Genomic DNA, 19699 nt, shown 5'->3' on the forward strand with positions numbered 1-19699 from the left:
AGTCCACCTTCGCCTGTTGACTCGACACAGGCAACATCCCTTATCAGCGCTCCCTGCCAGCCACCGAGACTGCAGGTAATCAACAGCTATATCGCGGCTCGAGAACATCATACCGCCCAGATTCTCTCCCCCACGTGTTCCTGAGACACCTCCGTGGCTCCTGCCCAGACCACTTGTCATACTTCAGATTCCTGGGATTATGAAAAAGTCCCTTGTATCATCGATCGGCCAAAAGCAACTTACACTGCTGCACATTTACACTGCGTGCGACGGTGTGGTACACGTATATACTGATGGATCTACCTTGTCGCGTGCCTCCGCCGCAGCCTTTCTCATCCCGCAGATGAAGATATCTCGACGTTTCAAGATAGATCACAAGACCACATCAAGAGCCGCGGAACTTGTTGCTATTCGGGAGGCAATACGTTTCATGTCGACAGAACCCGCTCGTAAATGGACGATACTGTGCGATGCCAAAGCTGCTCTTCAAACCATCGATGACTTCATGAGACAAGGTCCATATCATACTTTATCGATTGAAATAGCAGAGCTTCTTGGCATTGCTACAAAAATGGACATTATGTAACAATTCAATGGATACCTGCTCATTGTGGCATAATGGGCAATGAAGATGCGGACGCTGAAGCTAAGAGAGCTTTAAGTAGTGCCCGGGAAGAGTGCATCGCATTTTCTCGACAAGATACTAACGTACTACTTCGACGCGTAATGCGCAACTCCATCTTAGAGCACTGGGAAAAACCAGAACGCCAGCACAAGCGGCTGCACAAATGGGACCTGGAACTGAAGTTCCGTATGTCTCACAAGTTAAAGAGAAGCATTTCATGCATTATCCACCGCATTTACCTCGGTGTGGCTTACACGCGACGTTACACCCACTTGATTGGCTGTAATGACACAGGTCCAAATTGTGGTCACTGTCGGTTGCCATAAACGCTCGAACATATATTTTGCGACTGTCCAGCATATGCAAGCGAACGTCAGCAACTGATATCTTCGATTGGCCGATATATTAGTCGACCATTAACCGATAAGGTTGTGTTAGGTCCTTGGCCTGACGCCAGCAGCACACATGTGGTTATACGAGCCGTCATCGCTTTCTTAGAAGCAACTGGACTGGATGCACATCTGTAGAGTTACCCAGCCTAATAAGAACATATCATCTCTCTACCTTACCATCGTCATTCATCACTCTTTCACTCCTCAGACACCCTTCCCCAGTGTAGAGTAGCAGGCCAGAACAAACTATAGCTCAGGTCGACCTTTCTACCTCTGTGTAAATAAATTCTCTCTCTATCTCTCTTAATGGTTTCACCTTGTAAAGTTAGGAGGCCAAATTCGACTATAGCCCAGATGATGTCAATACACTTCTTTTAGGTGTACAATAGTTATAACCTGACATGTGAAATGGCTGCCTGGCCTATATTCTTCTATAGGGAAGACAGGTGTGCAGGTTGAAATGGTGTTTAGTCACAGCAAAACTCCGTAAACAACGATCCACAATTTGCGCGTAGTGGCTGAAACCACCTTTACACTCGCCCTTGATGCTTATAAGTCGTCTGTTTGACAGAATTAGGCGTGGCCGGGACCAAGCATTGCTTAAAAAAAGACTGAACAACAACAAAAAAAAACATACATGTAGCAGACAAAATAGATATCCGCTGGCCCACGCTGGGAAAATACTGTGTTTTCCTTTCACAATTTTTTTTATTTATTGTTGTTCTTTGGCTACTTAGCCACCACTCAGCTGTTGCATAGGACGTACCCGTCCTCTGTCCTTCTGTTTGGACACACGTGTTATAGTTCTTTTCTTCACGCAACGATCAGTTTCAGTGTATACGACTGTGCTCCACAGTTCTTCAATTTTCAAACTTTGGGAATAATGTTTTGGCTCCCCGCTCTTCATAGCTTTACCCCGTCATTGTGCAGTCACAGTCGTTCTGGTATTTGCACACGGTGACTTACTTTGAATGTGTTGTTTGCAACAAGAGTGCCTAGGTTGCAATTTTGTACTAGAATTTGTTTCTCGTATATTTTGATCTACGTTACTCTTTAGAGCATTCTTTTATTCTTTTTTTCTTGGTTTTCTTGTTCTATATTTGCGTCCTCACTTTTTGATAATTGAATTCAGACGCCCATACATTTCAGGTCGCTATTCTTCAAAAGATTGCCGTATCTTAGTCATCGTGCTTTTGCAAAGCAAAGACCAAAAAAGTAGGAATGCTGACAATGGTTCGTACGTGAAACCGGCGTGGCGCCCCGCGGTATCCCTAAGTAGCGGTGTGGTTTTGACACCCAGAGAACCATTCATTTCGCCTCGCCACATGCTGAATGCGACGCAGTCCAGAATTTTTTCGCAGTTGTATTTATTTTTTGCATGTTCCCGATGACATTGTCGCGATAACTTTTCATTTTTGAAGCCGCATGCAATGGTAGAAAAGCGTATTTTACACTGCATTTCATCGCAAAGTCATCATAAAACGCCTTTGTTAGCTGCTATAAGAGGCGGATGACATTTTATTCCAGCAATAAAGAAAGAAAGCTTCGAAAGGCGGCTTTTATAAACGTGCGCATTTACAAATAATTGATAAAAAGAAAGAAACAAAGCTTTGGAAGGCTGCTTATATAAGCGTTTGAATATACAAATATTTAATGAAGAGTTAACGTGTGGCGTAATGGAACGTGTGAATATAATGGAGCCTTTTCGGCTACACAAACCGCTTTAGTGTGCACCAAGTTTATTTTTGCTGGAGCCATCTTGTACGAGTCATGCACATGAGGCTGCTACTGCGTCATTTATCAGCCCTGCATTGCTCCCGCTAGTTGTTTATCTGGATGCGCCACGAGGCGCTATTTGTAACGGCGAGAAACAGCTTTTCGTTTCATCACACTGCCGAGCTTTTGTTCCGAACAGACACAAACCTAGAACCACACTCGTGCATCTGCATTAAAGCGAGACCAAGCCCAGCCACACAGATATTCAATGCGCTATGGCATGTTACAGGCACCCGGAGTTCGTGATAAGTTATGGTGGGCCATGCTGCAAATGTGCCACTGTTTTCCCGCTACCTTTACTTTCTTCTGTACGAGACTGCAGCATTCTTGTGCAGATGGTATACGGTGTGAAGTGGTTCGTTTCTATGAATGACTCTGTATATGAGTGGCCCTACGGTGTTCTCATTCATTTATGCGAAAAAGTAGAGGTATAGAGACATAATATTCCGCTATTTTAGCCAAGAGACAGAATTAAACGTTTATGCGGTGTTGTGCGGGAGAAGATAGGTGAGTGTGATACTTCGTCCACGGGATTACAGTGGAGTTGACCGCCGTCATCGCTAGTTTCGAGAGAGCCTCTTGGGCCGCATAAGCAGTGAACACCTTAAGCATTCGTGCTTGTCAAGCAAAGATTGTTGATAAAGATTGTTATTGTTTTGTGCCGTGTTTGCATATGTCGGTGAAATAAAGTTTGGATATGCCTACAGCTTGAATACACACAGGTTTATAAGGCAACACAGGTTAGGACACACTGCGATCTGTTACACACAGCTGCCGCTTTGTTGTCAATTACATGGACATTCTTGTCAGAATTTTCCATCTCCATTTGTCTCAACCATCATGCACTTACGGGGGACCTCTCAATTCGCCACGCGTGGCTTTAGCCCCTTAGCTACAAGCACACATGATCGCGACCGTAGAAACGTGCAGCTACTTATATAGACAGGCTGATATCGTGTGAATATCAGCGTATTGTCATGCAGCTCAGCCAGTGAAAGGGCGCGAAGGGCGCACTCAACGGTTCCCTCACGTATTGTGCCCAGCGATTCTAGTCTCACGGTGCACCGCGCGCCCGCTTCTCTCGCGATGGCGGAGAATTGTACTTTGAGGGCTGTAACCGGGACAATTGTGTTCTGATCATAGGGCGCAAGAAGGTCACTTCGACCGCTTCAGGCTTTCCGTTTCCGAAAAGAACACGCATTTCAAACGCAGCGAAGTAACAAGTGTGGCACTAGGTCGCGCTTATTTTGTGTACACCTCTGCGTATAGGCCCTTTCACTGTTTGTGTGTTTAGAAAAAATTGGCAGCATATCCACGGAGTTAATGATGGAGAGTGGGGCGAAGCATTCGTCCGTTCATTTGTTGCTTTCGTCCATCCATTTGTTCGTCTGTGTGACCGTCCCAGCGTCTATCCGCCCACCCGTACTTGCGTCTGTTTGTGCGTCCATCCCTGCGTTCACCCATGCATCCACGCGTACGTCCGTTCATGCATACATCCATGCATCTGTCTGTGAGTCCCTTCGTCCATCTATTCAACACTCCAAGTACCACCATCTCGCATCTTTTCATGATATATTCCCCATATAGAAGCATCGCCATCCAGCGGATATTCCAAGGAATAAACGAGAGGTGTCACACACACACTTTCTTACGGCTTGCGCTTCGTATCTACTTCCCACCTTTAACCACCTCAAGTTCATTCATGGTATATACTAGTTCATTGTATTTATGACACTGCGGCTCAACGCTCGCTAAACCTTTCTAAAACTAAGGAGGTTACACCAAGCGAGTGTAACGTAGCAACCCTTTCTTGTCAGATAGTGCTCAATGTACATGCCAATGACTGCTAATGGGAATGGCAGCGTGCGCGTTAACTAAAAGCCGAATACTCCTGTCTCTCAATCCCCATTATCAGCCACTGGCATGTACATTGAGCACTGTTTTTTATTGTTCAACAACGCACAGAAGAAATCTCTCACCAGCTCCAGCTTGGAGGTCAAAATGTTATACTTGTTACCTACTACAACGGCTACGAGGGACGAATGGGTGCAATTATAAAAAGCTTCGTCCCTAAAAAGTGGGTAACGATTAAGAGTACTAGGTACTCTACTAGGGGGAGCGTAAAGCCAGCCTGTGAGGAGAGAAAATCACATGCCTAAAGAATCAATAGTTGATTTTTTTTCGTTTACAAACACCAGCCTATGAAAACATCTGCTTTTGTCCACCGCTATGCTTTATTACCATCGGTAGGTAAGAAAAGCGTTAAAAAACAGGGCCCACTGATTTTCTACACTTCCCTTTCCTTATTTGGCAAAATATATTTAAATATCTCTTATCTTTAGCTACATAAAACTTTTAAGAGGTGGTGTTCAACATTACGCACGTAATTTTCACATGAAAAAGTAATAGGAGACTTCTTTATCCTTGAAAAAATGTGAAAATGTCCTTTTAGTTTCAACTTTAGGTGCTGGTAAATGAGGTGACCGGACGTTTTGTTGGGGCACAACGCTTTCAATCTTGAAATTGCCTAAACGTTTCGTGCGTCAATGAGTTTGAACTGTGAACATGGTTAGCTCGCGCTCGTCTTGTGTGCGCTCTTTTTGTGCGTGCTTCCTTTTTGAGCCGCGCTCTGCAAGTTTCAATCTCGTTGCCACTGTTTAAATTTGCATATGGTTCACTTACAAAAAGAAAGACTTAAACATCGCGAACGATATTTATTTTCAGTCGTTTTGGTCGATGGCTGGCTGCAAGTGCTTTTGAGTACAGACTCACTCGTGGAAGGAGGCGCTTTTTTTAGGGGGCGAAGTTCCTTAAAGGGGCATCCGTTCGTCCCTCGTAGTAGTGCATAACATGTCCTACGCTTTGACCTGCAAGGTGGTGCCGGTGGGAGCTTTCTCCTGTGCGTTTTTGAACAATAAAAAATTCGCAGCGTGCGCGTTAACTAAAAGCCGAATTCTCCGTTCTCTCATTTCCCATTAGCAGCCAATGGCATGTACATTGATCACTATCTGACAAGAAAGGGTTGCTACGTTATACTCGCTGGGCGTAACCTCCTTAGTTTTAGAAGGTTTAGCGAGCGTTGGGCCGCCGTGCCAAGAACACAGTGAAGTAGTATATACCATGAACTCGAGGTGGTTAAATGTGGGAAGTAGACACGAAGCGCAAGCCGTAAAAAATTGTGCGTGTGCCACCTCTTGTTTAGTCCTTCGAATATCCGTTGTACGGCGGTGCTTCTATATGTGGAATATATAATGAAAAAATGTGAGATGATGGTACTTGGAGTGCTGACTAAATGGACGAACGGACACACAGACGCATGGACGGACGCACGGATGGCTGCGCGAATGGATGGACGCATGGACGAACGCAGGGGCGAATGCATGGACGAACGCAGAGATGGATGCACGGATGAACGTGCAGACGCACGAACAGACGCATGCACGGACGGTCACACAGACGGACGCATGAAAAGATGGAAGCAAGAACGAATGGACGAATGGATGTTTCGCCCCACCGTCCATCATTCATCGTTACGATATGCCGCCGTTTTTTCCTCAGTTTGACCTGGCACTGCAATTGTTTAAACACCACTTTTCGCTTGATATTTTCATTTGTTGCTATTGCTGTCATTGCTTCCCCCTTGCGGCCAAACTATGGCTTCTTTCTCCGTTTGCTTTTAGGCGCACCTTGTAATCGGCCCCTTCAGTCATTACATAAAACGTAATGTCGATAAGTTATCCAGTTTTATTATTTTTGCAATTTGTGTTCGACGATGCGCTTCGATCCAGTGAAAGTTTTAGGCGCAGGGTCTAGCATGTGGCCTTATCTTCACATCAATTATAGCCATAATAATATTGAATGTTTCAGGTGATACTTCCATCAGAAGTGTAAATGAATCTTCGTTTCGTGATGCATGTACAACTTGACAGACGGCTAGAAGAATTGCGGCACAAAATATCTGAACTTATTTTGCGTTGCGGGTTCGGATCCCGGCTGCGGCGGCTGCATTTCCGATGGAGGCGGAAATGTTGTAGGCCCGTGTGCTCAGATTTGGGTGCACGTTAAAGAACCCCAGGTGGTCTAAATTTCCGGAGCCCTCCACTACGGCGTCTCTCATAATCATATGGTGGTTTTGGGACGTTAAACCCCACATATCAATCAATTATTTTGCGTTGATGGTGAGATGCTGCCTGTAAAACTTGCTTCATGTATGATAAAGTGCGTTCCTTAATATGTCTCTGTATTTAAGATATGTGAATATATTCAAGCCAGCTGGACTCTAGCTAGCGACAATAAACTCTGGTAGGTCAATGGCTTTGTATGACTTTTAGATTGCTGGAAATACGTGAGAACAAAACTCCCGCAGGGGCGTCTGCGTAGCAGGAGTTTGGTGTGTAGTGACACCACGTACCCGAGCTAACGAGGGGCGTTGACCTCTCCCGCACCTAGCCGTGCTGGCTGAGCCCGATCTGGGGAAAGGGGATCCTGGGGTAAACCGACGCCAAGTGATTGGTCCTTTAAGGCCTCCCGGCAGAGGCAACACACCCCTTTAGCCTCGGCTTCACGTAAGCGGCACCCCTGGGCTGATCCATCCAGGGGAAATCGGCAGTCACCTTTTTCTATCTCTCTCCTACATCTTCGTCTTTCCGCCCCACATTTTGTCGGTCCTGTCTACACCTCTGTTCTATTTACTTCCTTGTTCTCTGGCGGCAAGGGTTAACCTTGTGGGGCTAACTACCATGAGTTAAGCCATATTCAGTTATAGTCGTGGTATACAGCTGGCGTGGGCAGGTCTTGCACGTGAGACCCTGTCCCGTCTCCTCGTTTGGCTCCATGGTGGGTGGCTGCTACTACGGCTGAAGCACACACAAACTAGATAGACTCCCCAGTCTTTTCACCTGATCGCCACTCTCAAAAAAGGATGCGCACTGATCTATCATCAAAATTTTTCACTAACAGCAAATGAACATCTTCAAGATTCCATGTGATTCATAGCGAGCACGCAGAAAGAACAGTGAGACATGTCTCCCTTTCAATGTATCCAGAACCCTAACCAACACCTTAAGGCAAAGGTGTAAAATCAAGAAACTAGCTAAGGATGACCTTCTTTTGGAAGTACCGTACAAGCACTATTATAAGAACCTTTCAAAACTCACTGCCTTCGAAGACAATCTAGTGTCTATTACAACTCACCGATCACTGAATACTGTCTTAGGTGTCATTTCTGACGATGACCTCATATATGTAAGTGAAGAAGAACTCCTGAATGGGCTGAAGGACCAAAACGTCACAAATGTATATGGAATAAAAATCACAAGAGAAAAAAGGAAATACAAACAAAGCACTTCGTTCTTACTTTCACATCAAGCATACTACCAGAAGTTTCAGTTGGGTTGGATACACCCAACTGAAACTACACCCATACATACAAAACCCCCGACGCTGCTTTAAATGCCAACAATACGGCCATGGCTCACAGAGCTGCAGAGACCAAAACACATGTGCTAAGCGTGACTCTCACGAAAACACTTCCGAAAATTGCGAAGTCCAACCACACCACTGTGTGAACTGAGAGGGTAGTCATCCTGCGCGCTCCCGAGCTTACCCAATATGGAAACAAGAAAAAAAATAGCAGCATATCCACGGAGTGAATGATGGAGAGTGGGTGAAGCATTCTTCTGTCTATTCGTTCTTGCTTCCATCCGTCCATGCGTCCATCTGTGTGACCATCCATGCGTCCATCCAACCGTCCATGCGTGCATCTGTTCATGCGTCCGTACCTGCGTTCGTCCACGCATCCGCCCCTGCGTCCGTTCATGCGTCCATTCCTGCATCTGTCTGTGTGTCCGTTCATCCATCTATTGAACACTCCAAGCACCATCATCTCGCATCTTCTTATCATATATTCCTCATATAGAAGCACCGCCATCCAGCGGACATTCCAAGGACTAAACTAGAAGTGGCACACACACACTTTCTTACGACTTGCGCTTCGGGTCTACTTCCCACCTTTAACCACCTCGAGTTCATGGTATACACTAGTTCACTGTATTCATGCCACTGCGGCCCAACGCTCGCTAAACCTTTCTAAAACCAAGGAGGTTACGCCCGGCGATAATAATGTAGCAACCTTTTCTTGTCAGATAATGCTCAATATACATGCCAATGGCTGGTAATGGGAAATGAGAAACAGGAGAATTCGGTTTTTACTTTCTGATGGCTTCCGCTGCGTCTCTACCTCCCACCTTTAACCACCTAGAGTTCATGGTATATAGTAGTTCACTGTATTTATGACATTGCGGCTCAACGCTCGCTAAACCTTTCTAAAATAAAGAGGTTACACCCAGTGAGTATAAAGTAACAACCCTTTGTTGTCAGATAGTGCTCAATATTTATGCCAATGGCTGCTAATGGGCAATGAGAGACAGGAGCATTCGGCTCTTAGTTAACGCGCACGCTGCAATTTTTTTAATTGTTGACAATGCACAGGAAAAATCTCCCACCGGTACCACCTTGGAGGTCAAAATGTAACGCTGGTTACACACTACGACTACGACTACGAGCGATGAACTGGTGTTATTAGGAGCTTCACCCCTAAAAAGGATTGTTACTCTCAAAGTTAAGGAAAACATCAGCTTGACAGAAACGTGGAAGCGTCTTTCGTTGATGGAAAGCAAACGCTACTCCGTTGTGCTGCAACACGGTGCGGCAACACAGTGGCCTTCAGCGCCTTCCCAGGGCACACCGAATGACGTCGGGGCTGGGCACGCAGCGCCCAAAGTGGACGCAGCTCCCGCTGCACCACTATCTCAATCTCAGGCTGTGCGAATCTCTGGGTCAGCGAGCCTGAAGGCCTCTCTCCATGTGGAGGGGCTAAACGTGAAGAAATCCGTACAATCAGGGCGGACGTCCATCATGTCAGGCGATGCGATGGACAGAAGTCAGGGTAGTCCTGGACTGTCGACGCTGGAACGATGGCGGGACTCCTTGGATAAAAAAAAAACGCAAGCCCAGGGCCTGATAACAAAACTTAGGTTGTACACTAACCGTTACATACAACATGGAGGAGGAGGAGGAAGAAAGTTTAAGCGGAAAGACAGGGAGGTTAGCCAGTTCTTAGAATGGCTGGCTACCCTGTGCTGGAGAAAAGGGGTGAGAGGAATGAAAGATGTTAAAAAGAAACGTTGCGAAGAGAGAGAGAGAAATTACAAAAAAAAAATTGCGACAGAGGAAAGGCAACATCAAAGAGTATAAGACACTAAAGTTTGTCTCTGAGGCCAGTTGTCCGCAAAAAGCGCAGCAAAGCTTTCAAAGCCTCCTGGGCTGAGGATGGCTTTTATACACTGGAACTGCAGGAGACTCCAACATAATTTAAACGACATAAAGGACATACTAGCCACTTTTTCAACAGTAGGCTTGTGTTTACAAGAAACAAATGTAATTCCTTGAAAAACATCTTGAAAAGCTACAGTGTATTCCGGCACGACCGAGAGCAGGCAAGTAGGCTCTCAGGTGGTGTTGCAATTATAGTCAAGAGTGGAGTGCCAGCGCGAGAACACAAACATAGAACCAGAATAGAAGTCGTGGCGGCCACCATACACACATTTAAAACGATTACATCGTGCAGCGCATACTTGGAGCCACATCTTAAAATATCCATTTCTGATTTAGAACACCCTATAGAACAGCTGTCAGAGCCATTCTTTGAGGTCAGAAATTTTAATGCACACTCCGTTTTTTTGGGGTAGTGAAAAAACTGACATTAGAAGCCAAATGATTGAAATTTTTTCATTGAGCAATAATATATGCCTACTTGATAGAGGAAAATTAACCTACTGCTCTCCTAGCCCAAGAAAAATGAGCTGCATAGACTTTCATTTTGTTCACTCTCTGTTTTTATGAATCTTAAGTGGATGTCGTAAATGACCCATGTGGAAGCGATCATCTGCCCATACTAATCAGCCAAACAACATCACCTCAAGTCAATAAATAAAAACCACGTTGTTGGAAGCTGCATTTCGCTGACTGGGCCCTCTTCGAAGAAAAGGCTTGCCTAGAAAAACTTGCGACAGAAGCCCTCAACATAGAGGAACGAAATGAATGTATTACAAACTGCATCGTAACAGCTTCCCGGCTACCTATCCCTCAGACATCTTGACACGCAAAAGAAAATCGAAAAACATGGTGAACTTACGATTGAAAACAAGCTAAAAAGGAGCAAAATAAGATTTGGGGGACCTTTTGCAGGTACCCAATGCCGGAAAACTTTGTAAGTTTTAAATAAGCCAGAGCCAAGGCCAGATACATTCGTCGCAACACTGAAAAAGCATCGTGGCAAAAGCACATCTCTTCCGTAAACAACACCACCGCGTCAAAAGAAATGTGGGAACGGGACTGGAAGTTAGACGGCAAGTTTTCTCGGTTCGCTGTACCGTTGCTGACGCCTCCTGGCGTAGAGACAACTATTAAGTAACAGGCAAATATTTTAGGGGAATTCTTCTATGCTGTTTCCAGCTCGTCACGTTGTACACAATCATTTCTGAAACAGAAACACGCAGCCGAAAAGCAAAGTTTCCAACAAGTGAAAACACAAACGAATCATACAACGGCTTAATTACTTATCAAGAAATACGCACAGTACTGACTGCAGGCAAGCCAACTGCACCAGAACCGGACGAGATACACTTTGAAATGTTAGCCCATCTCTCCGAACGCGCCGTAGAAATACATTTACCATTGTTCAACCAAGTTTTGATATACAGAAAATTACCTGAAGCCTTCCATTTTTGAAACCAGGAGAGGCACCAACCAGTGCTAGTAGCTACAGACCCATAGCTTTAACCAGCTGTCTGGCAAAGTCCTTCGAAAGTGTTGTTAATATTAGGCTGTCATTCGTATTAGAATCACGCAAACTCCTCAATATTTATTATGCGGTTTTAAGAAATCGTGCTGCACAACCGACCACCTAGTACGACTTGAACACACCGTCCGTGAAACCTTTGTACACAAACAAATTTGTCTGGCCGCCTTTTAAATGCGAAGCATTGATTAGTGAACTTTGGTGACATTGAGCGTTTCTATCTATCTATCTATCTATCTATCTATCTATCTATCTATCTATCTATCTATCTATCTATCTATCTATCTATCTATCTATCTATCTATCTATCTATCTGTCTGTCTGTCTGTCTATCTATCTATCTATCTATCTATCTATCTATCTATCTATCTATCTATCTATCTATCTATCTATCTATCTATCTATCTATCTATCTATCTATCTATCTATCTATCTATCTATCTATCTATCTATCTATCTATCTATCCATCTATCCGCTTACAACTTTTGGCTCTCGTGGCCGTTTCATTATTGGTATCGATACCAAACTTGGTAAGGCATAACGTGTCTATATTACAAGTGTAAGTGACTAGTCATAAATGAAAATTATGACATTTATGTCAAAAAATGTCATGATTTATATTTCACGGTCTTGCTGCTCTCGTGGTGGTTTCGTTCACAAGACATGTTGCAAAACTGGTTTGGTATGACTTGACTGCATGGCGAACGCAAGCGGCAGACTTTAACTCAAAAATCATGACATGCTTTTCATGTAAGTCATGAGTCAAGACTACACGCCACGCTCACGGTGCGCTCGCGGTCGTTCCGCTAGCTTTACGTATACCGAAATTGGTATTACGAGACGTGAATGCATGACGAAGGCATATGACTGGTGCAAACATGATAGTAATGAGATGCGTGTCATGTTAGGACATGACTACATGCCACGCTCATGATGCGCTCGTGGTCGTTTCGCTAGCTTCACGTATACCAAATTTGGTATTACCTGACGCAAATAGATGACGAAGGTATGTGACTGGTGCAAATATGATAATCATGAGATGCGTGTCATGTAAGAACATGACTACATTTCACACTCAAGCCATCAATACACTTCGACGGGACCTGCTGCGCGTGCGCGCCGGTGTTCGTTTCGTCCTGTCACGAGGGAGATGCCACGCTAGGCGCCAATCTGCCTGCCTCATACTTGCAGGTGCGCATCGCACTGCGTTTCTAAGACACCTGCGCGTTTGAGCACTGCCCGCGTCCCTCTTTAACAGAGAGTGGCAGAAGCAGTGCTGTCTGGGTAACGTCACACCAAGTCGCACTTAGCGCCAGTTGCCGCGGGGCCACGCTGACGGACGCGGGTCGCGCCTGGCGTCAGACTATAGAGTTCTCGCGTTTCACCAGCGCAGCGTCGCTGTGCTTAGACTGCGCGTGCGTCAACGTTGCGTCGGAGTGTATTGGCACATGATGATGCACTTGAGCCATTTCGGTAGCCCCACATAAACCAAATTTCGAATCAGGTGTCGTGATAAGATCACGAAGGTTAATGACACGTTCAAACATGATAATCCTGACAAGGAAGTCATGAACGGCATAATTTACCTCCGCTTTGTAATGTTGTGCTCATTTTAAAGTGGTATATCAACCTGACACTTTCGTGCTTCGCATATCACAGATTTCCATTGTACGTGGAATTTTTTATAGTTTTTGATTTACAAAGGGCATACGACACCACCTGGAGGTTCGGAATTCTCCAGGATCTGGCTGAACTAGGAATCCGCAGAAGAATGTTGAACTGCCTCAACGACTTCCTAATGGACCGTTCATTCTAGTTGCGTATAGGTTCAACACTATCCAAAAGTTTCTCTCAAGAAAATGGAGTGCCCCAAAGGTGCATTTTAGGCACAGCACTATTTGTCATAAATATGAACTCGATCAGCAAAGTAATACCCAGGTTCATCATGTACTCACTCTACGTCGACGACCTCCAAATAACTGGCACATCCTGCAACACATCTACATGTAAAAGACAAGTGCAGTTAGCGATTAACAAAATAACAACATGGTCATACAGTAATGGTTCCCGCTTTTCTGCACAAAAAACCGTGGCCATTCTCTTCTCTCTCAAACGAGGCATACAGACAGACCCTACATTACACCTAAATCAAACCGAACTACCAGTAAAGAAAAAACATGTTTTGGGGCATAGTATTTGATAAGAAACTTACACTCCATCCACACACAAAAACGTTGAAGAAAAAAGCATCCCGAACTCTGAACATACTGGAGGTCCTGTCACGAAAACGCTGGGGTTCAAGTAGGACAGGTCTACAACAAATTTACTGCTCTGGTATACGATCCTGTCTAGATTATGGTAGTATAGTGTATAGAGCAGCGAGAAAATTGTATCTGAAACAGCTGGCTCCGGTACACAATCAAGGTCGGCGCCTCAAAACCGGTGCATTTAAGACGTCACCAATAAAAAGTCTGTATGTAAAGGCAAATGAACCACCACTGGGAGACAGAATAATCATGCTCACATGCTCATAAGTTCTAAAGATTCGATTAATAGCCAACTGCCTTTGTCACTCTATAGTTAATCAATGGCCACCCAGAACACTATTTATTAACAAACCCTAAGCAATCAGGCCGCTGCTTCTCAGATTTGAAGTGAAGTGCCAAGATTTAAATATAAAGGACACGTTGCCGATGATTGCTCAGAGACCCAATGCACTCCCACCTTGGTACTGCCTCCCCTCTGTGTGCGTCTTCACCCTGACTGAATTTAGAAGAAAGGGAACCCCGCGCGAGCTTATACTGCAAAAATTCCTAGCACTTCAGGCAAAATATGCGAGACACAGCATTTTACACAGGTAGTTCCAAATCGACACGATATGTTGGAAACGCGGTTATACAGAATTATTGGAAACATACAGTTCGGCAAACGCAAAACACATCCGTATTTACCGCAGAATGCTACGCTGTCTCAATAGCGGGGACAGAATCAAAAAAGAAAACATCGAGAAAAGTATATTACACACAGACTTAATAGGTGTACAAAGAGACCTTCATTCGAGAAACGCGTTTGTACCAGTGTAGATGACATCCCACACAACATAATAATTGTTATAGAACAGGGACACAACATAGAGCTTTGCTGGGTACCGAGCCACGTCGGATTCTGTGGAAACGAGAAGGCAGATGAATGTGCAGCAAAAGCACAGCGTGGAGAAATAAAGAACGTCAGCATTCCCTACAAAGATGTTATAAAATCAGTACACCGCAAACACAGAATTGCATGGCAAACAAGATGGCATTCAGAAACAGAAAACAAGCTCCACCTAGTGAAACCCACCTTAGAAGAATGGAAGTCCTGCTCACACCAGGAACGGTTCATAGGAGTAGTTTTATGTCGTTTTCGCATGGACACGCGCACCTCACTCATATTAACTTAATAGCAAAAGAGGACAAACCTATGGGTCCGAAATTTGGAGGTGAGGTATCAGTAAATAATATTTTACTGTCATCCACTAAATTGGAGTGATTACGGAAAAACATTTTATTGTATTTTACAACGAGCATATATACCTCTTCATCTGGCGCTGCTTATAAGTGAAAACTCGCTTGTTGATAACTCGGCAGTTTTTAGCTTCCTAAAAGAAGCAGGATTTTTAGACAAACTCTAAACTTTTACCCTGCATCGTCTAAATACACAAAAAACACCTCGTAGGGCTTCCCACTTTTGAGAAGACGATCGAGGTTTTTTGGACCTGGTTGGTATCCTCAAGGGCCTTGCCTTGGCAAGGACTCGACGAGGCATCCCAACATTTTAAGGGAATCATACCATGCGTTTGGTGCATGATGGCTTAAGCTGCCTATGCGCCATAAAAAACCAAACCAAACCAAACCAAACCAAACAAAACCAAACCAAGTGAACAAAACGTCTGGTACTTGACTGTGTACGCTGTCTCTGATGGTGTAATGACTGTAAATAACCACTTTATAATGCCACTCAAGCTTGTAAGTCGGGTAACGCCTACGTCTTTTTTGTTTTATTCTTTAACTAGCGTGGCACAATGACAAATAGCGCACGAAAGCAAACTCAGCAGCTAAGAAGAACGCGATAAGCACACACGGTGATATCTACTCTTTACCTCCAACAGCAGCGGATGTGATAAGCAGCTTGCATTTGTATTTATCTGTCACTAACGGAATCTAGCCCCCATCTGTTCCCCTTTTGCAACATATGTTTGGTTGGGCGATACGAGATAATCATTTTATCGTTTTGCTTTCTCGATGCTCCCCGTAGCTTAGTGTGCTGAATCCTAAATAATGAGGTGATTCTGTGCATCAGCGCGAGCATTAGCCGTAATGCAACGTTTCTCTCATCTGCTCTCAGCACTGATCGTTTTTTATATACGTAGGGTGTGAACGTCACTCTAGCTGCAGTTTTATTACTGGTCACGCTAACGAACACCGCCTGAGTGAATGATCTTTCACTCACAAAGGCTCCCTGATATTGTGACTGCCGATAAATTTACATTAGCTCTTCCCAGGGTTCCTCTCTGAAAGAGACCGGCTATGTCATTTCACTGTTTAAATGAGGAGATCAGATCTCGTCTTTAAATGTTGCAGCGAGTTCGTACGGAATCCAGATGCGCTTCTTCCGCAAATCTCCTTTGTAATCAGCGCCAAAAAAGTGTGATTGGTAAGGTGTTTCTTAAACATTTCTACAAAAGAAAATCTAGTTTTATAAAGGCACCTAATGATTTGTTGAAAAAACCTAAATAGTCGTGCTAGTAACAAAAGACTCTTGTCAAAAAAAAAAAGGAACTTGATAGTGTAACACAATTTTTGGTGAAGCAACTTCACTTGTAAAACTCACAAAAACTTATTGCAAGATTTATATTAACGAAACTCTTGTGAAATGGATGAAAAAGGACCACACATGTCAATATTCAGGGAAATTTTTATCATTTGAAGTGTTTTGCTATCCTCAAGTGCCAATAAATGTTCTTGTTATTCGGGTTGCTACTGTATTTAGTGCAGGTAGAGCTTCTACGGTGGCTAAAGTTCTACTTCCCACATGGGTTCTTTCTGATTCTGCCAGCGCAGACATGTCACCAACACTGGAGGAGACTTTCGGATCGGTGACCGTGAAACGAGGGGATGCTGTAACGCTTCGGTGCCGTGCCCGTGGCAGCCCGACGCCCGAGATCAGCTGGGCAATCGACGGCGACTTTCTCTATCCATCTCAAAGACTCAGGATCACCGCCGAGCGCTCTGCTTCTGATGTGCAGTCTGTGCTGAACATCTCAGACGCCAGACTTGAGGACAGTGGGGAGTACAGCTGCGTTGCACGAAATGACATCGCCACCGACGCTCATTCGGCCAGAGTGGACGTCGAAGGAGCGCCCTTTGTGCGACCACTCCGCAACGTCACTGTGGTATCAGGAACCCTGCTGACACTACGGTGCCCGTACGGCGGTTATCCCATAGAGTCCCTGGTGTGGCGGAAAGGTGAGCAGTGTGAAGCTTAGGCTTGTATCTGTGGTATAAACCCAGTGAAAGTTTGACCGATGGGACGGAAGGGAAAAAAAAAAAACTTTGGTTAACTGGGCATCATATTCCGTGAGAGGCATCATGTGTCTTCCGGAAACGGTTTTCGCGAGCGCCTTCTAGGTGTGCGCTTCCGCAGCATAACAGACTAACCATTCGGCGTCATACAAAACAGCGGTCTTCCGGCATTCATCTTTTACGCAATTACACAACAAAGTGCACCGCTTGCTCTAGAGGTGGAAGAATGGAACACGCCGGGACTAGGAAGGCGTGCTAGCGTGTCTGCTCGCGCTTGTTCACTCCGGCCTTAACTGGAACTATCAGCAGAGCTTGTTTCGACCAAAGTTTGGCCGGCGGGCTAATTGTACGCTTTGCTGGAGGTAATACCTTTTTTGCTTAATGTACTGAGTACAACTACACATGTCACGTGACTACCCATTGCGTGATGATGCCATTTTGTGATGTGACTGTTATTACGTAAATTTTACAAGGCGTAAATTTTACAGTGCCACGAATCATGGTTGTGTGAGTTCAGGTAATTGTTGACTCCTTCATTGTAGTTTTTGTATTCAACACCAAAACAATCGACGCACTTGTGTAGTGTTGTGAGAGCGAAGCAAGCGTTAAAAAAACGAACGAATCGCTTACTGCTTCATGATGTTGAAACTTGCACTTCGTACTACCCAGCACAACAAAATGCTTAGGAGAAGTTAGAGCATTAAAAAAAAGTTACTTCGAAGATCGTAAGAACCATCTGATCCCCGCTGAATTCAAAAAGTGACGTAACAGTTGCAAATTTAAACGCAAATAGCGCTTTTTGGCAACGAAAGAAAGCGGTTACGGCCGCTGGACTTTTTTAGACGATGAGTAAACGCGGTGACGTCAACCTCGGCATGCCGCGTTATCTGCAAACATCTGCACTGCTGAAGTTATGGCCTCCTCATTTACTCGGGCCAACGGCATCTCATGAAGTGTGATGGAGGCCTTGCTTGAAGATACGAGATAGCATTGCCCGCGTAACATCGACCGCATTTCTCTAGCCGCTTACGCAGTCGACTAGGCGGAGGGTGTTGGGCTTGGCTTCGCCGTCTTTTCCGATTCGCGCTGACCACGTCATGACATATTGCACTCGACAAAAACGTGATATCCATGCACTTCCCTTTGCTTGATTTTATAGGAGAGATAGGTTAGCCACCTTTCTTACCCAGTTATTTAGCGGGAACCCATAGATAGTTATACTCAAGGTGGTGTATTCACTTAGACAGTGGCGGGAAGGAATGCGGATGCGACGCATTCGCTAGTACAGTGTTTTCGAACTCTTCCCTTTATCTCTCTTCCTTCCTCTCTCTCTCTCTCTCCCTTTCTCTCTCTCTTTATATATATATATATATATATATATATATATATATATATATATATATATATATATATATATATATATATATATATATATATATATATATATATATATATATATATTCAGCTACTTGCTCGATACTCTAAATGTAATCGAAAACAGCGCACTAGCATTTGGCGTAGCTACGCGCAGTGCTCATTCAAACTATACCTGATTGACTTCTCTACGCATTGTCTTAATTCTCTTCGTTTATGCTCTTTGTTTGCAGCGGGGATGGTGCTTCCAGTAAACTATCGGCAATCTGTGGACAACAGAGGGCGCCTTCTTGTACAACAGGCGCTTAAGTTTGCCGACGAAGGCGAATACACCTGCGCCATCACGGGACATTCACAACTCGTTGCCAGTGGTTCGACTTACGTCTCAGTGGTTGGTAAGTTTACATTAAAAAATGAGTTATGTAAATCGATTCCAAAAATGATTTAAACAAGCTAAGTTACTGTCCCAAAGTTTGTTCAGAAGAAAAAGCACCATCGCTTCTCATTACTCTAACATTGTGTTCAAGTATAGGTGGATTTATATTTCATATGATATTCGTTGCACGCAGATGCGTTCAAGCATACAGGAAGGTTATTACTGTATTTTCGTCTTCCCGATTATAAGATTGTCGGGGCTTGGCGATGGAGTAACGTGGTATTTCTATAGTGTAGTAAAGAATGTAATTGCGCTCTGAACGCCATTGATGTGAACCCTGAAATACTGACAGTTTCTTGTTATATAACACTCTGAAAGCCACGCCTTTTTGACGAGATTTCCACACTTTGGAAACAGTGAACCAGCTTCATTCAAATATATACTTTTATATACCGTATTTGCACGATTACTGTGTGCTTTCGGTCATAACGCCTAATTTTTTTATAGTAGAGTAATTAAAAATATTTGCTACTGATTTCGCTTTTGAGCTCAGTTGTAACGGGCGCATACAACCGAGGACTCGACATAGCAGAAAAGTGGGGCTTAGAATTCTCCAAATATATTTTTTTAGTTGAAAGAAGTAAAAACAAGCTGCGTATCTTCACAATTACATATACTTCAATTTATGCATCAAAGGGTAAAAACAATATGTGTACCATTACATGAAACATAAC

The 19699-nt window shown here is 44.2% G+C and overlaps 1 protein-coding gene across 1 annotated transcript in view; it reads left to right on the forward strand.

Moving 5' to 3' along the window:
- LOC142796339 (cell adhesion molecule Dscam1-like) overlaps positions 1-19699 on the forward strand; it is a 198069-nt gene that overhangs the window by 135455 nt on the left and 42915 nt on the right. Inside the window, exons 9-10 of the mRNA XM_075886697.1 lie at positions 16754-17158; positions 18823-18984. Coding sequence (XP_075742812.1) covers positions 16754-17158; positions 18823-18984 — 567 coding nt within the window. The remainder of the gene's footprint in view (positions 1-16753; positions 17159-18822; positions 18985-19699) is intronic.

Source organism: Rhipicephalus microplus, chromosome 2, assembly GCF_043290135.1.
Source record: "Rhipicephalus microplus isolate Deutch F79 chromosome 2, USDA_Rmic, whole genome shotgun sequence".
NCBI classification, from domain to species: domain Eukaryota; kingdom Metazoa; phylum Arthropoda; class Arachnida; order Ixodida; family Ixodidae; genus Rhipicephalus; species Rhipicephalus microplus.